The 15,156-nt window shown below is 59.2% G+C and overlaps 1 protein-coding gene across 2 annotated transcripts in view; it reads left to right on the forward strand.

Moving 5' to 3' along the window:
• Positions 1–15,156, forward strand: part of SYNPO2 (synaptopodin 2) — a 140,223-nt gene that overhangs the window by 106,899 nt on the left and 18,168 nt on the right. Inside the window, exons 3-4 of one of the 2 annotated variants that reach the window (XM_028130230.2) lie at positions 1,062–1,879; positions 4,439–6,597. In XM_028130230.2, coding sequence (XP_027986031.2) covers positions 1,062–1,879; positions 4,439–6,597 — 2,977 coding nt within the window. Of the gene's footprint in view, positions 1–1,061; positions 1,880–4,438; positions 8,004–15,156 lie in introns of those variants that run through there. The other variant, XM_054717080.1, reaches the window with a different exon arrangement.

Consider the following 15,156-nt stretch of genomic DNA (forward strand, 5'->3'; position numbering starts at 1 on the left):
AGGGTTCTCTTCTAAAGCTTGAGCAAGAAGTTGTTTAGCCGAAACCGGTTTGGCTCAGTGGATAGAGCGCCGGCCTGCGGACTCAAGGGTCCCTCCCAGGTTCGATTCCGGTCAAGGGCAAGTACCTTGGTTTCAGGCACATCCCCAGTAGGGGGTGTGCAAGAGGCAGCTGATCGATGTTTCTCTCTCATCGATGTTTCTAACTCTCTATCCCTCTCTCTTCCTCTCTGTAAAAAATCAATAAAATATATTAAAAAAAAAAGAAGTTGTTTAACCCTTAAACTGGCATTGCTTCTTGCAAACCCAAATTTGCAAAACCAGCTGGGAATGTCCAGGTCAGAATCAAAGGACTGTGGTGAGGGACCTTCCTGCCCCCCCCCCCCCCCCCCCCCCCCCCACAGGAGCACGGGACTGGGACAGAGGTCCTCTAAGGAAATGGCTCCGAGAGGCAGGCTCACAGAGGAGGGAGCGGCTGGGGTATTTATACTCCATGACTCAGTCGCCCAGGGCAGCTCGCAAAGGATTTTCTCTGGACGCAAAAGTGTGGGCTGGGGCCATGGGTTGCAAACACCCTCTGAGCTCAGCTTGTGTTTCATTCCCTAAAGAAAGCACAGCCTCTGCGAGGGCACCGGCCTTACAGTGCGGTAGCATCGCCCGCCGCCGCTGGGCTGGGTGTGTGAGGCCCAGCCTTAGTCAGCTAGACGTGGGCGCGCTTTCTCATAAAGTAACAAACATCGTGTTTTGAAAACAACCAAATAATTACAGCTAAAGAGCATCCATGTGGCTATCACCTGTCTTTTTTAAAAAAAGCTGAATTTAGGATGGATTTAGGTTTTATCATACCTGTGAGCCCTTTTGCTTGGCTGTAAAGGAAACGTTATTGGGAAGATCGCTAGATAATCACACGCGCAGGTTGCCGGTTTCTGTTTTCCCATGCGCTGCGCTGGCGCGTAGGAGAGCCTGCCTTGCGGGCGTTGGCCATCAGGAGGGTCAGGAAGCTCCCGGCAGGGGTGGGCTCCCGGGTCTAACTGTCTGGAACTGTCTGGCTTTTCTGTGTGCAGACCTTCCGGTGGAATAAGTGAGACTTTGGCCTCCGACACCGAAAACCAAACCCCTGCGCATCTCCCCGCCGAGGGGTGCGTGGAAAGCACCACCCTGCACGTCCGCCCGGCCACACACAGCCAGGACCCCGAGCGCCGCCTCGCCCCCCGCCAGAGCGGCACCCCCCTCGCTGAGAACCTGGAAAGCGGTCCCGCTTTTTCTGGGAGCAAAAAAGAAGAAGAAACGGGCCTGCGTTACACCGAGGCTCCCCACACGCCTGGCCCCCCGGGAGGACGCTCGGCAGAGGAGGCTGTCTTGCTGGAGAGGAAGGCAGACGTGGGCTGGCCAGGCCCTGTGGTTGAGCTACAACTGTCCCTGTCTCAGGACGTACGCACGGGCCCTGGGGCCCCCGCCGTGGCTCTCCCGGGAGCTGCAAAACCTGAGAGTCCTGACCCAGATCCTAACTTACACCCGGGCGGGACTGTCCACGTAAATGCAGCCCCCACTAGTGAGAAAGGGGAGGCCTGTCTGAGGTCCAGCAAGATCATCCAGATCTGCAGGGGCCAAGAGCTGCGAGTGGTCCAGGGGGCGGCCGCCGGGGCCGCGGGGCTGCCCAGGGTGGAAGTGATCCTGGACTGCGCTGACGGGCAGCTGGCGGGAGGGTGCCGGCTGCAGGCGGGGGCGGGGCGTGTGGATTCCCCGCTGGAAGGAGGGCAGTCCGAAGCACCTCCTTCTCTGGTCGCCTTTGCCGTCTCCTCAGAAGGCACGGAGCAGGGGGACGACCCGCGCGGGGAAAGGGATCACAGCAGACCACACAAGCACAGAGCGCGCCACGCACGTGAGTCCTGCGGGGGCTGGCGGGGGCCGGGGGCCGGGGCTGGGGCCCGGGGATCCTGCTGCTGCTCGCCTGCATGGATGGCTTTTTCTTTTAAAGACTTTTTCTTGTCCTTCACTGAGACACAATTAAAAACTATTAATGCACAAAAACACCCCCCAGATGAAATTGCAGACAGGGCCAGTTTCTCAACTGGAAGCGGCGAGTTGAACCTTGGAGTAGAGTTCCGTGTTTTTCACGCACATGTTACCCCAGGGGCACAGGAACTGTGACAGACCAGGACACTGTTAGCGTTGCTTCTCGGATCTGCCTCGGAATGTGCCATCTCCCAGGCTCGCACAGCACATGCGGGTGTTGGCGTGATGTGGACTCCGAGTGTAAAGGTCAGGAACGGTGGAGTCCGCCGCTCAGAGGGTGTGGAGACAGGCTGCACCGCTGATGTGGAAAGCAGATCCTGTTCTGAAACAAACCGCCCTGCAGCTTGATGATGCTTGCAGAAGTGGGCTGACGGGCAGGGACATGTGGCAGCCGGCAGTTACACGATCCGCCGCCAGCAAGCCCTCACCGGCCGGCCGCAGAGCGTCCCGCCCGCCTCCGCACGCCCCGGCCAGCCCCGGGGCCACGGGGAGCATTTAAATGCCCCCACACAGAACACAGGTTTAAGTGCCAGGCTCCCGCCGGGTTTCGTACCCGGGCAGTGATTAGAGGAAGCAGAGTGAGGATGAGCTCGGCCGTTGGGTTTTATGACTTTTGTTCTTTTCTTTCCTTTTTTCCACACATTTTTGGAAAGTCGTTTGAGGAGGCGAGGGCTGAGGGGAAAGGCACTGGGTGTCTGAATGATCTGACAGTAATGAACTTGGTTAGTCAAAGCAGCAGATTAAGTCTTCTAACCTGTTGTCATTCCTCTCAGAGTGTATTTTTAGCAAAACCATTTGTAGCTTCCTTGGCAAGTGCTGTCAATCATTGCATATCCTTGAAGCATCTGTATGCACGGTCACATTTATAGATTTTAAACAAGTGCATGAAGGCGGACTCACATACTTGACATGTTGGCAGGGGTGTTAGCGACAAGTGTGCAACTGTGACTGTCAGTTTCATAGTAAGTGGTATAACACAGTCAAGAAAAAATTACATTTAGGAATGACCACACACATTGTTATTTCCTCTAAATAAAATATTATTACCAGCGACTACCTGTAACTTTGTTATAAAACTTCTTACTCTGATTCTTTGTTTTTTAAATTAACCATTAAGTCTGATTTTTTCAGTTCAAAAAGAGCTAATTTTCAATCATAAAATACTAAAATTTTTTTCTGAAATTTCCATTGAACTATTCTGAGGAGTTCAAAACATATTTTGTGAATCATGCTCATTTTCATTGAATACATGCTTATGATTAATTGTTGCTATAAATTAATTTGCCACCAATTTCTTTTTTATGACAACAATGATAAAATTTTAAATTAAAATTTTTTATTTTAAAACTGTCAAACTATCATTTTAAATGATTTAATTTTTTATCAGCTCTTACCTACAGGTAAAAGGGTCACTAAGCACATAATTTTTACATTTCCCCAAGATTTACACTTACTCGTGTACCCCAGCACCATGGATTTTTGCAACTAAAGTCATATTTAAATTTAGCTAGACAACTTTGTAGCTAAAGCTTCTTACATTCACAACAGTCTAGTGTTTCAATTATTACGAATCGTGCTTCAGTACTTTCAATTATTCACATAGTTTTCTGAATTTATGCTAATTCAGCCTCCATGAATGGGAAGACTTTGGAGGGAAGTCAGAGGCAAGAAAGAAAGAAAAGCAGAAGAAAACTTGAATATTTAAAGTCATTACATTAATTAAGCTCAATAACATTTCTGCCCCCCTACTCCACCCCCGATTTTTAAAAAAACGCTTGGCGATAGTTTTATATTGACATTTTATTTTTTAAATATGGAAGTACACGATATGCCCCAACTTGCTTTTCAGAACATATTGCCCTTAAGTGGTCTCCTTTCTGGTTTTGATTGCATCCTATTATCTGGGACTCACTGGACACCACTTACTGCTACAGCAGGGAGCCACCCAGATACAAATGATGGGACCTGTATTCTGATCAGCAGACACACACGGGCATTGGCATAGGCAGCGGACTTGCATGCACGAGTTCCCCGTGGCACTGTAGAAGTTCAGACTTTTAAAATATATATATATAGTTATTGATTTCAGAGAGGAAGAGAGAGGGAGAAACATCACTGATGAGAGAGAATCATGGATCGGCTGCCTCCTGCACGCCCCCTACTGGGGATTGAGCCAGCAGCCCGGGCATGAGCCCTGACAAGGAATCCAACCGTGACCTCCTGGTTCCTAGTGACGCTCAACCCCTGGGCCAGCCGGTGGGGCCTAGAAGCGCAGACTTTTAGAGAAAGGAGGAGGAGGAATGGGCTGGGTTGCTTCCGCTTGGAGCCCAGGGGCAGGCAGGCTTCCCTCTCTTTCCCGGGTGCATGTGGGCGTGGGCGTGGCCGGGAGGGAGGGTCCCCCCCTCAACCTGCTCTCTCTCCCCAGGGCTGCGGAGGAGCGAGAGCCTCTCGGAGAAGCAGGTGAAGGAGGCCAAGTCGCGATGCCGCAGCATCGCGCAGCTGCTGACGGCCGCGCCCAGCCCGCACTCCCGCGGGGTGCTGATGTTTAAGAAGCGGCGGCGGCGCGCCCGGAGGTTCACGCTGGTCAGCTACGGGACCGGGGAGCTGCGGCGACCGGAGGACGCGGGGGACCCCGAGGACGAGGGCTGGGACAGCGCCTGGGAGGCCGCGCTGCTGGGCGCCAGCGAGTCCGACGCGGACGAGGAGCTGCCGTCCGACACCGACGACAGCGCGCAGGTCGTGGCCTTCGACTGGGATTCCGGACTCGGGGACATTGAGAAGAAGCTGAGCGCGGGGGACAAGATGGAGATGCTCCCCGACACGTCGGGCAAGGGGGCGCTCATGTTCGCCAGGAGGAGGGAGCGGATGGACCAGATCTCGGCCCAGCAGGAGGAGGGCGGGGCGCGCGCGGGGGCGCAGGCCGAGGCGCACGACGGCCCGAGCGCGGTGACCTCCTACCGGCGGACGGAGGAGGCGACGGTGAGCGGCCAGAGCTCCGTGCGCAGGAGCTACATCGAGGTGAGCCAGGGCCCTGGCCTCGCACCCCAGCACAACGGCTTCGGGGCGGTGCCCGGCCCCGCGGAGGCCCCGCGGATGGCGCCCATGAACAGGACGGCCCGGCCCTTCCCGGGGTCCGGGGCCCAGCCTGCGGCCGCCTTCTCCCCACCCCGCAGCGTGGCGAGCCCCACGGCCGACTTCCCCGCGCCGCCGCCCTACTCCGCGGTCACACCGCCCCCGGGGGGCCCGGCCCGCGCGGCCACTAGCCCCCCGGCCGGCCCCGCGCAGCCCCCGCCGTGGCCGCAGCCCGCGCCCTGGCACCCGGAGCGCATCGCGTCCCGCGACGAGCGCATCGCCGTGCCCGCCAAGAGGACGGGCATCCTGCAGGAGGCCAAGCGCAGGAGCACCACCAAGCCCATGTTCACGTTCAAGGAGCCCAAAGTGAGCCCGAACCCCGAGCTCCTGTCGCTTCTCCAAAACGCGGAGGGCAAGCGCGGCGCGGGGGCCGACTCGGGGCCGGAGGAAGACTACCTCAGCCTCGGGGCGGAGGCCTGCAACTTCATGCACGGCGGCGCCGCCAAGCAGAAGACGCCCCCGCCCGTGGCCCCGAAGCCCGCAGTCAAGGCCTCCTCCTCCCAGCCCGCCACTCCCGTGTCTCCAGTGTCTCCAGTCTGGTCGCCGGGCGTGGGTCCAGCCCATCCGCCTGCCTTCCCCAGGGCCCCCCCCTTACAGGGCTCCGTTGCATCATCCATCAAAATAGCCCAGCCGTCTTACCCTCCTGCCAGGCCCGCCAGTGCCCTCAACCTGGCCGGCCCCTTCAGAGGCCCCCAGGCGGCGGTGGCCAGCGTGAACCACACATCCAAGCCAGCGGCCCCCACTCCCGCAGGGAGCGCCTCGCACGTGGGCGCCGCGGGGCCGCCCAGCGAGCTTCCCGGGATGCAGGGGAAAGGGGCCCAGCTCTTTGCCAAAAGGCAGTCGAGGATGGAGAAGTACGTGGTGGACTCGGACACCGTGCAGGCCCACGCCGCTCGCGCCCAGTCCCCCACGCCGTCGCTCCCCGCCGGCTGGAAGTACTCCTCCAACGTGCGAGCGCCGCCCCCTGTGGCCTACAACCCCATCCACTCGCCCTCCTACCCGCTGGCGGCTGTCAAGTCCCCGCCGTCGGCCCCGCAGGCCTCCAAAGCCGGCAAGAAGAAGGGCAAGAAGCCCCTCAACGCTCTGGATGTCATGAAGCACCAGCCCTATCAGCTCAGTGCGTCCCTGTTCACGTTCCAGCCTCCAGACGCCAAGGCAGGCCTCCCCCAGAGGCCCCCCGCCAAGGCCGGCTCCGGGCCGGCCCCCAAGCAGGCGCTCCCGCCCCGGGCCGTCAATGCCAGCTCACCCACCAACGCACAGGCCGCGTCCGTGTACTCGCTGCCGGCCTACAGCCCCCAGCCGGCCTTCTTCCCCGAGGCCACCTCTCCGGTCAGCGCATCCCCGGTGCCCACGGGCGTCCCCGGCTCCCCAAAGCAAGAGTCGGCCTCCACGTCGTATTTGGTGGCACCGAGGCCCAAGTTCTCGGCCAAGAAGAGTGGCGTCACAGCGCAGGTGTGGAAACCCTCGATCGCGGAAGGGTAATCTTGCGGCGGAAGCCCGGTGTCCACTCTGCTTGAAGCGATGGTTTGCAGTGTTACTTGAGTCCCCGAGAATGCTTAGCGAGTCCTCCACTTACTTAATTTCAGATGCCGCCTCCCACTGTGGGTCCAAGGAGCACGCTGTGGTCAATGAGTCAAAAATCCAACTCAGATGGACTGCAACCAAATTGATCTTCTTTGCGCACTTAAATCTGGGGACAGCCCACATAGCCACGTGCCATGATATTAAGTGAGCAGATGCTTAGGGTCCGTGTGTTAGCTGAGACAGGCAGTGGCCAGTGACCAGCGTTATCCCCCATCTGGCCCAGCCCTGCTCCCGGGCGAAGGGCTGTCACGAGCACATGACACACACTGGCTGAGGTTTCCTTTTGAAGTGGTGTTTTATCTCTGTTACTAGTGTTTAGGGGTAAGAAACGTACCGAGGGCAGGGGTCAGCTCCGGTCCCCACCTCGGCCACGGGGTGAACTGCGGAGAAGGCTCCTGGGACTGCTGGCAGGTGCAGGGTTAGTTAGGGGTGAGAGAGGGCATTGTCACTGCTGAGCACTGGAGGTGTATTCGCTTCCTTGCCAGGTGTCAGACGATATGGAGACGGGATGGGGGAGAGGGATGGCGGAGAGGGATAATTGCCCTTAGCCAGCGATTCCCACCTCCCCCATCACTCAGGAGACTAAGCAAGCACTCCTCCGGGGTTTTTCGGGGTGGAGGCAGGCCGTGGAGGAAGGTAGGAAGATGGGCGGGCCTCGGATGCAGGTCCACGTGACAGGTGTCTTCCAGAGACCACGTGACTGGAGAGAGAGGGTGCTGGTGGAGCAGCAGGACTGGTGTGTGCAGGCCAAAGGGTGAATGCACCCCGAGATTAGCACCATTTCCCAGCGACCTCACACACTTCTTTTTCCTGTGTTTCTTTTGCTTTTTTGACAACTGCTCCTCCCACTGTGCCTTGCGGTTCTAATCTCGCACCTTCACGTTATGATTTACCTTTGACGGACCAGGAGGATTCCGACAAGGTTACCTTGTGGGTAGGGATTGGTCACACCCTGCCATCCCCCAGCTGGCCGCGGAGTTAGCCACGTGGCTGACAGGAACCCAAAGACCTTGCTCATAGCTATTTTAAGTCCGAGTCTGAGCAACGTTGGAAACTATTCAGCGTGAATTCGGGTAGATCACAAAGCACTTCTGGCGGCTCCAGGGGGAACATCACCCCACACAGGAGACGTGTTAGAGACGCTCAGGAAGACATGCCTGGGTTCGGGGACGAGGCCCCAGTGTGATCCGCGAGGACGTCTGCGCGCCTTTTCTCTGCTGTCACTGTCGCCTGCTCTCTCCCACCATCCTATTAAAATGTTACTTTCTTCTTCATCTGTTCAATGCACGTTTTTTAACATCTTCCCTCTGCGAGCTGCTCTGACCTGTGCTATTTCTCTGACATTTCTCTGATAATGCTCCCCAAACACCTGCATTTCCTTTAATTTATTTTTTATTGATTTCAGAGAGGAAAGGAGAGGGAGAGAGAGACAGAAACATCAGTGATGAGAGAGAATCATGGCTTGGCTCTGCCTCCTGCACGCCCCCCACTGAGGATCGACCCCACAACCCGGGCCTGCAATGTGACCTCCGGGTTCGCAGGTGGATGCCCAACCCCTGAGCCCTGCACTTCCTTTCTGCCAGCGTGTCCGTTTCCCCGTAAAACCGCAGCTGCGGTGTTTCTGAGACACACCGCCCAGAGGAGACCTACGTCAGCTGCCAACAAGGGCCCTCTGCCTTTTCTCTGGCAGTGCCCCCAGCCTGTGGGGCAGTGCAGCTAGAGGCTGCAGACACAGGGACAGCTCCACTCACGTGCCTTTTTGGGGAACCGGTGAGAAGAGGAATGCAGGATAAAGGAAGACGCGATCCGCCCTTTATAGAACACGGTCGTCTGCATTTCTTCTTCCCTGCACAGGAAGTCCGTTAAATGCTGTGCATTTTGCATTCTTTTCTAATGGAACAACCAAAAAAGGCTGCGTAAGGCCGAGCCGGCGAGGAGATGTCTCAGCCCCTCGCATTCCTCACAGAGCCTGCAAAGAATGGCGTGAGTCAGCGGGAAGGTCACGGGCCACCAGGCAGTCAATTGGAGAGCCTCGCTCAAGAGTGGCCGGTATCGGAAGTCCTCCCGGGTGCCCAGGGGCCTGCGGCTTGCAGGCAGGGGAGGTGCTCTCGGTCCAATTCCTGTGGGGCAGGCGGTGCCCTACACAGAGCCCTTTTTGGGGTTCATGACGAACGCCGCACGAGCATGGCTGGGACTGTCATGGTTCCCCAAAAGCTCCTGAGGCACGTGCCAGGCAGGTGGGCAGGGCAGCCCCGGCTCCCACTGGCCCTGGGCATCGTGCCATCTGGGTCGCACAGTCCCCTGGGGAAGAGGCCTCCCCACCCTGCAGGTGGGCAGCGCGAGGGAGAGGCCGAGCCTGCTCCCGGGAGCCAGAGCGGCGCCCTCTGCTTTTCCTCCCGACCAGGGCCCCGGGAGCCTGCCTGTGGGGTAAGCGGCGGGGCCACCTACGGGGGGAGCTGTGCCCAGGGCGCCAGCAGGGCCGGGGGAGACGGAGGATGCAGGGGTTCAGCTTCCCTCCCCGCACCCTCTGCCCCTGGGTGTCGGTGGCTGGTGGCGGCGGCAGGTGTGGGCTGTGCTGGCCGGTTGTGGGTGGGAGGAGGCAGTTTTTGTTAGTTTGGGCACCTGGCCTCTCCCCTGGCCCTTTCAGCTGAGTGTAGGCACAGCTCCTGCGAAGCAGCTTTTCGCCGTCGGCACCACAGCGCCGTGACTGCCTGGGCGTCGGTGACGTGAGGTACCTGTGCCGGCCCCAAGGACCGCATGCGCAGTTACAGGCCCTGCGGTGTCAACGCGAGGTGACCACGGCGCCGAGTCCCGCAGGACCCCTGTGGACCCCGCTCCACGGCTTCCCATACCGCCTTGAACCTCCCTTCCAGCCGCGATGCTTGAACCCCGGGTGTTCCGGTCTTATTGGGGGGCAGGTTAGCGCCGAGCTGGGGAGACGGGAGCTGAGGACGGCCCCTCTGATCTTGGCACAGTTACAATTTTATTTCTGAGATTTCAATAACAGGCATGTTTTTGTTTTGAGAGAGGGAAAACGCACCGTGTCTGCACTGTGACGGTTCACTGATGGTATAATCCGCACACTTTCAGGAATATGTTTAATAACACACGTTGGGCTGTCCTTCTAGAGCACGTGAAAGTCTGTACTTTAAAATATATCTAGTGTGATCGTTCTTGGTAGCGACTCTCATTTAACCGTCACAGACGCCACTCACTTTACCTGTAGGAACAGCAACCGCGTGACAAGTGGTGTGAACGGGAGCCCGGCTCCGTCACGCCTGAGGGCGGGGCCCCCTGCTGGTGGGTGGGCTTCACGGCAGTGTCTTCTCCCGCAGCCTGGAGTCCAGCTGCTCACAAGTCACGTCTGAGATGTCAGAACCGGGGGTCCACATGGAAGGGGGACCATGTCCTGGCTGGGTTCTCAGTGGGAATTCTTGGAGGTCGCTTTGCTGTGACCAGCGTCCCGATCCCTCGACTCTGGAACTTTCAGTGACGCCTCTGAGCACACGAGGCCCCGAGTGGCCTCTTCCCCACAGAGGACCGAGCCGGGTCCCGACCTCAGGCACCTGCCCGCATGGCTGGGACCCCGGGCCGGGCGGGCAGGGCACAGGTGACCGCCACCAAGAATGGTTGTTTTCTGAAAAGCTAAATGCTTACGACGCTCCCAGAGGGGAGCCCTGGGCTGCGAGCCTGTTCCCCGAAGTCAGGGCTGTTGAGTTGTTTTGAAAGTTGTTAAGAGTTCATGAGAAGCGCATGTGAATTCTGAGACCCCACACTCTATTCCCAGGGACACTGACCCTGCGGGTCCCCTGGCTGGCCCCTTATCGTGGACTCTGGGGACGCAGACCCAGCCACTCCAGTGCCGCGGAGTCAGCAGCCGGCATTCTGGGAAGTTCTGACTTCCCACCAGAGTTGGCGGAGGGCCAGCGCCAGCCAGGAGATTCCCCGGGGCCCGGACCCCAGGCGGAGTTGCCGGGAGAGGCCCATCTCTGTCCCGCCTTTATGACTGAATTGTTGAAAATGAAGTATGCAATCCTGGGCTGTCCTATGGAGCTTGGGAACAACAGAGCCAGCCTTCGGGGGGCCCGTAGCAGAACCCCCTCTCCTCGCTGTCATCAGGGACAGTTTCTTAAATTTTCAAAAAGTCACGTCTCCACGGTTTGCGCATTTGTGCGCTAACTTCCCATGTGGCACTTGGAGGTCACAGAACTTCCTGCTCAGAGGCAGCCGAACGCAGAGAAATTTAATTAAACATTTTAGTACCAAGCCTGTCCGGCATGTCTCCGACTCCTGGCTCCGGGCTCGCGGCCGGCGAGGTGGGTCTCAGGGTTAAGGAGAGACAGCAAGGCTTCCCGGGCTCCTACCGTTTAAGTGACTTTTTGTTTTGAATCATAGGATTTCCTAACTTTTTTATTTTACTTTTTTGGTTCTGAATGCTGACCGCGTTCTTGGCGTGTTGACCTAACGCATGTGCTTTATGACGTGAAGCACACACTCAGGGTCCCCAGTGAAAACAATCCCAAGGACCCTCGGCCCAGCCGCCTCCCCTCCCCCACCCGCTGGTGAGGACAAGGTTCAAGGTCACGAGGACCTTCGAACGCACCACAGAGACACCTGCTCCCCCGGCCCTGCTGGGAGCCTCTTGGGAGCTGTTGATGGTTTGTTCTTGGAAAACAAAACAAAACACAAAGGCTCGCAGTCGGTTCTGAGCTGAAAAGAAAGCCGGTCTAGGGAAAGCGGGGAAAGTGGGGAAAGCGGGGAAAGTGGGGAAAGCGGGGAACGTCAAAGCGAGAAGCACGGGGTTTTGTTTGGTGTTTCCTTCGGGAGGCACTCGAGGCGTCTTCACTGGTGTGAGCATCGCTCTCCAAGGCCCCGGCAGCACTGAGGCCTAAGCCAGGGGGACCCGGGGCGGGAGCCCCAGCATCGCCTCTGCCGCCTGCAGCACAGACCTGACCTCAGTGGTGCCGATGGCAGCGGTGACCGAGCACAGACTGTGGGCCCGCACTGTGCCGGCATCTTCCAGAGATCCTCCCTTTTTTGTTGACGGAGGACGGACGTACCACAGTTCAGGGTACAACACAGTGATTCGATGCTGTATCTACTGTGAAACGACCGCACGTTGAGTGTGACCCCCGTGAGCCCCACCACGCTCACCTCTCATAGTTACAGGGTTTTTCTTGTGATGAGAATGGTGAACACCTACTCTTAGCAACTCTCAAATACACGATGCAGAAAAAAAATAGAGAGAAAAACAAATACACGATGCGCAGCATAATTAACTGCGGTCACAGGACTGCCTCATGTGATCGCCGAAGTGGGCACCTTTGACCCCTGCACCCAGCCTCCCCACCCCCTCCCCAATCACCACCTCGGGCCACCTGCGTGGATGACCCTTTAATCAGCCGTCCTGTGGGAAGGTACCACCTTCTCCCGTGTTTAGGTCCCGCGGGTTCTCGGGCAGAGAGGCTGCCTGACTGCCCGGACCTCACAGTGCTCAGCAGCGGCTCCCGTGCTCTCGACCGGCTCCCTTGTGGGGTCACTCACTCCTGGGAGACACTGACCAAACTCCCTGGAGTTGGGTGCCCCAGGTGAGTGACACTCGTGATTGGTGGAGAAGGTGCGTGGGAGCAGTGACAGCCTCCCTTTGGGGTACATGCCCGTCAGAGGCCACAGGGGAGGGGACCTGCAAGTCAGAGGCCACAGGGGAGGGGACCTGCCCGTCAGGGGTCCCAGGGGAGGGGACCTGCCCGTCAGGGGTCCCAGGGGAGGGGACCTGCCCGTCAGGGGTCCCAGAGGAGGGGACCTGCCCGTCAGGGGTCCCAGGGGAGGGGACCTGGACGTCAGGGGTCCCAGAGGAGGGGACCTGCTCGTCAGGGGTCCCAGGGGAGGGGACCTGCCCGTCAGAGGCCACAGGGGAGGAAACCTGTCCGTCAGGGGTCCCAGGGGAGGAGACCTGCCCGTCAGAGGCCACAGGGGAGGGGACCTGCCCGTCAGGGGTCCCAGGGGAGGGACCTGCCCGTCAGAGGCCACAGGGGAGGGACCTGCCCGTCAGGGGTCCCAGGGGAGGGGACCTGCCCGTCAGAGGCCACAGGGGAGGGGACCTGCCCGTCAGAGGCCACAGGGGAGGGGACCTGCCCTTCAGGGGTCCAAGGGGAGGGGACCTGCCCGTCAGGGGCCACAGGGGAGGGGACCTGCCCGTCATGGGTCCCAGGGGAGGGACCTGCCCGTCAGAGGCCACAGGGGAGGGACCTGCCCGTCAGAGGCCACAGGGGAGGGACCTGCCCGTCAGGGGTCCCAGGGGTGGGGACCTGCCCGTCAGGGGTCCCAGGGGAGGGGACCTGCCCGTCAGGGGTCCCAGGGGAGGGGACCTGCCCGTCAGAGGTCACAGGGGAGGCGACCTGCCCTTCAGGGGTCACAGGGGAGGCGACATGCCCGTCAGAGGTCACAGGGGAGGGGACCTGCCCGTCAGGGGTCCCAGGGGAGGGGACCTGCCCGTCAGAGGCCACAGGGGAGGGGACCTGCCCGTCAGGGGTCCCAGGGGAGGGGACCTGCCCGTCAGGGGTCCCAGGGGAGGGGACCTGCCCATCAGGGGTCCCAGGGGAGGGGACCTGCCCGTCAGAGGCCACAGGGGAGGGGACCTGCCCGTCAGGGGTCACAGGGGAGGGGACCTGCCCGTCAGAGGCCACAGGGGAGGGGACCTGCCCGTCAGGGGTCCCAGGGGAGGGGACCTGCCCGTCAGAGGCCACAGGGGAGGGGACCTGCCCGTCAGGGGTCCCAGGGGAGGGGACCTGCCCGTCAGGGGTCCCAGGGGAGGGGACCTGCCCGTCAGGGGTCCCAGGGGAGGGGACCTGCCCGTCAGGGGTCCCAGGGGAGGGGACCTGCCCGTCAGAGGCCACAGGGGAGGGGACCTGCCCATCAGGGGTCCCAGGGGAGGGGACCTGCCCGTCAGAGGCCACAGGGGTGGGGACCTGCCCGTCAGAGGCCACAGGGGAGGGGACCTGCCCGTCAGAGGCCACAGGGGAGGGGACCTGCCCGTCAGAGGCCACAGGGGAGGGACCTGCCCATTAGCGACCACAAGCGCACCTGTCTGAGAAAAGCCGGTCACTTAGACCGTCTACATCAAAGGGAGACACTGACTAAACTCCCTGGAGTTGGGTGCCCCAGGTGAGAGACACTCGTAAAGAAGGTGGGGGGTGCTTAGGGCTCATTCAGCGGTGGGGACGCCTGACATGCTGTGGTCACTGCTGAGGGACACTTCACGTGCCTGGTGGAGCCTCACACACACTCAGCTGCCTGCAGTGTGGCCAGGGCTGCGCAGTGCACAACAGGCGGTCTAGGGAGAAAGCCCTCACGTGCAGTAACGATAACTCGAGAAACGTTCCCCCCAATTTTTAAGTTAAACAGAAGTGATTTGATTAGGGGAAGCCCAAGGCAAACATTTCTTAAAGGAAACCCCGTGGGCTGAGGTGATGGCTCGCAGGAAGGCTCGTGGAGCGCCGAGAGGCAAACCGCCTGAGCAGAAGGAAGGCCGCCTCCCCCGGCCTCGGTCCCTGGCTGGGAAGGGGGGACAAGGACAGGTGTCCCTCTGGAGTCCTGAGGACTCAGTGAGGCAGTGCGCGTAGTGTTCCAGGGGGCGCGTGGCCCACAGCAAGCCTTCCTGTGTCCGCTGTGGGGGGGTGGGGGGCGGCTGTAAAGGGCATGAAATAGACAACAGCTGTGGCTCAGCACTCGCAGGAGCAACACGTACACAACAGCCAACAGGTTCTCTGGTCTCTGCTGGTGGGAGCCCAGGTGAAGGGCCCACAAACTAAACTGGAGAAGAGAACTGCACTAATGGAACCGAGTGTGCGCTAATGGAGCAGTGTGAGCTAATGGAGCAGTGTGCGCTAATGGAGCAGTGTGTGCTAATGGAGCAGTGTGTGTGCTAATGGAGCAGTGTGAGCGCTAATGGAGCAGTGTGAGCGCTAATGGAGCAGTGTGTGCTAATGGAGCAGTGTGTGCTAATGGAGCAGTGTGTGCTAATGGAGCAGTGTGAACGCTAATGGAGCAGTGTGTGCTAATGGAGCAGTGTGAGCGCTAATGGAGCAGTGTGTGCTAATGGAGCAGTGTGAGCGCTAATGGAGCAGTGTGTGCGCTAATGGAGCAGTGTGCGCTAATGGAGCAGTGTGTGCTAATGGAGCAGTGTGTGCTAATGGAGCAGTGTGTGCTAATGGAGCAGTGTGTGCTAATGGAGCAGTGTGAGCGCTAATGGAGCAGTGTGTGCTAATGGAGCAGTGTGTGCTAATGGAGCAGTGTGTGCTAATGGAGCAGTGTGAGTGCTAATGGAGCAGTGTGAGCTAATGGAGCAGTGTGAGTGCTAATGGAGCAGTGTGAGCGCTAATGGAGCAGTGTGTGCTAATGGAGCAGTGTGAGCGCTAATTGAGCAGT

The sequence above is a fragment of the Eptesicus fuscus genome, chromosome 6, assembly GCF_027574615.1.
Source record: "Eptesicus fuscus isolate TK198812 chromosome 6, DD_ASM_mEF_20220401, whole genome shotgun sequence".
Lineage (NCBI taxonomy): Eukaryota > Metazoa > Chordata > Mammalia > Chiroptera > Vespertilionidae > Eptesicus > Eptesicus fuscus.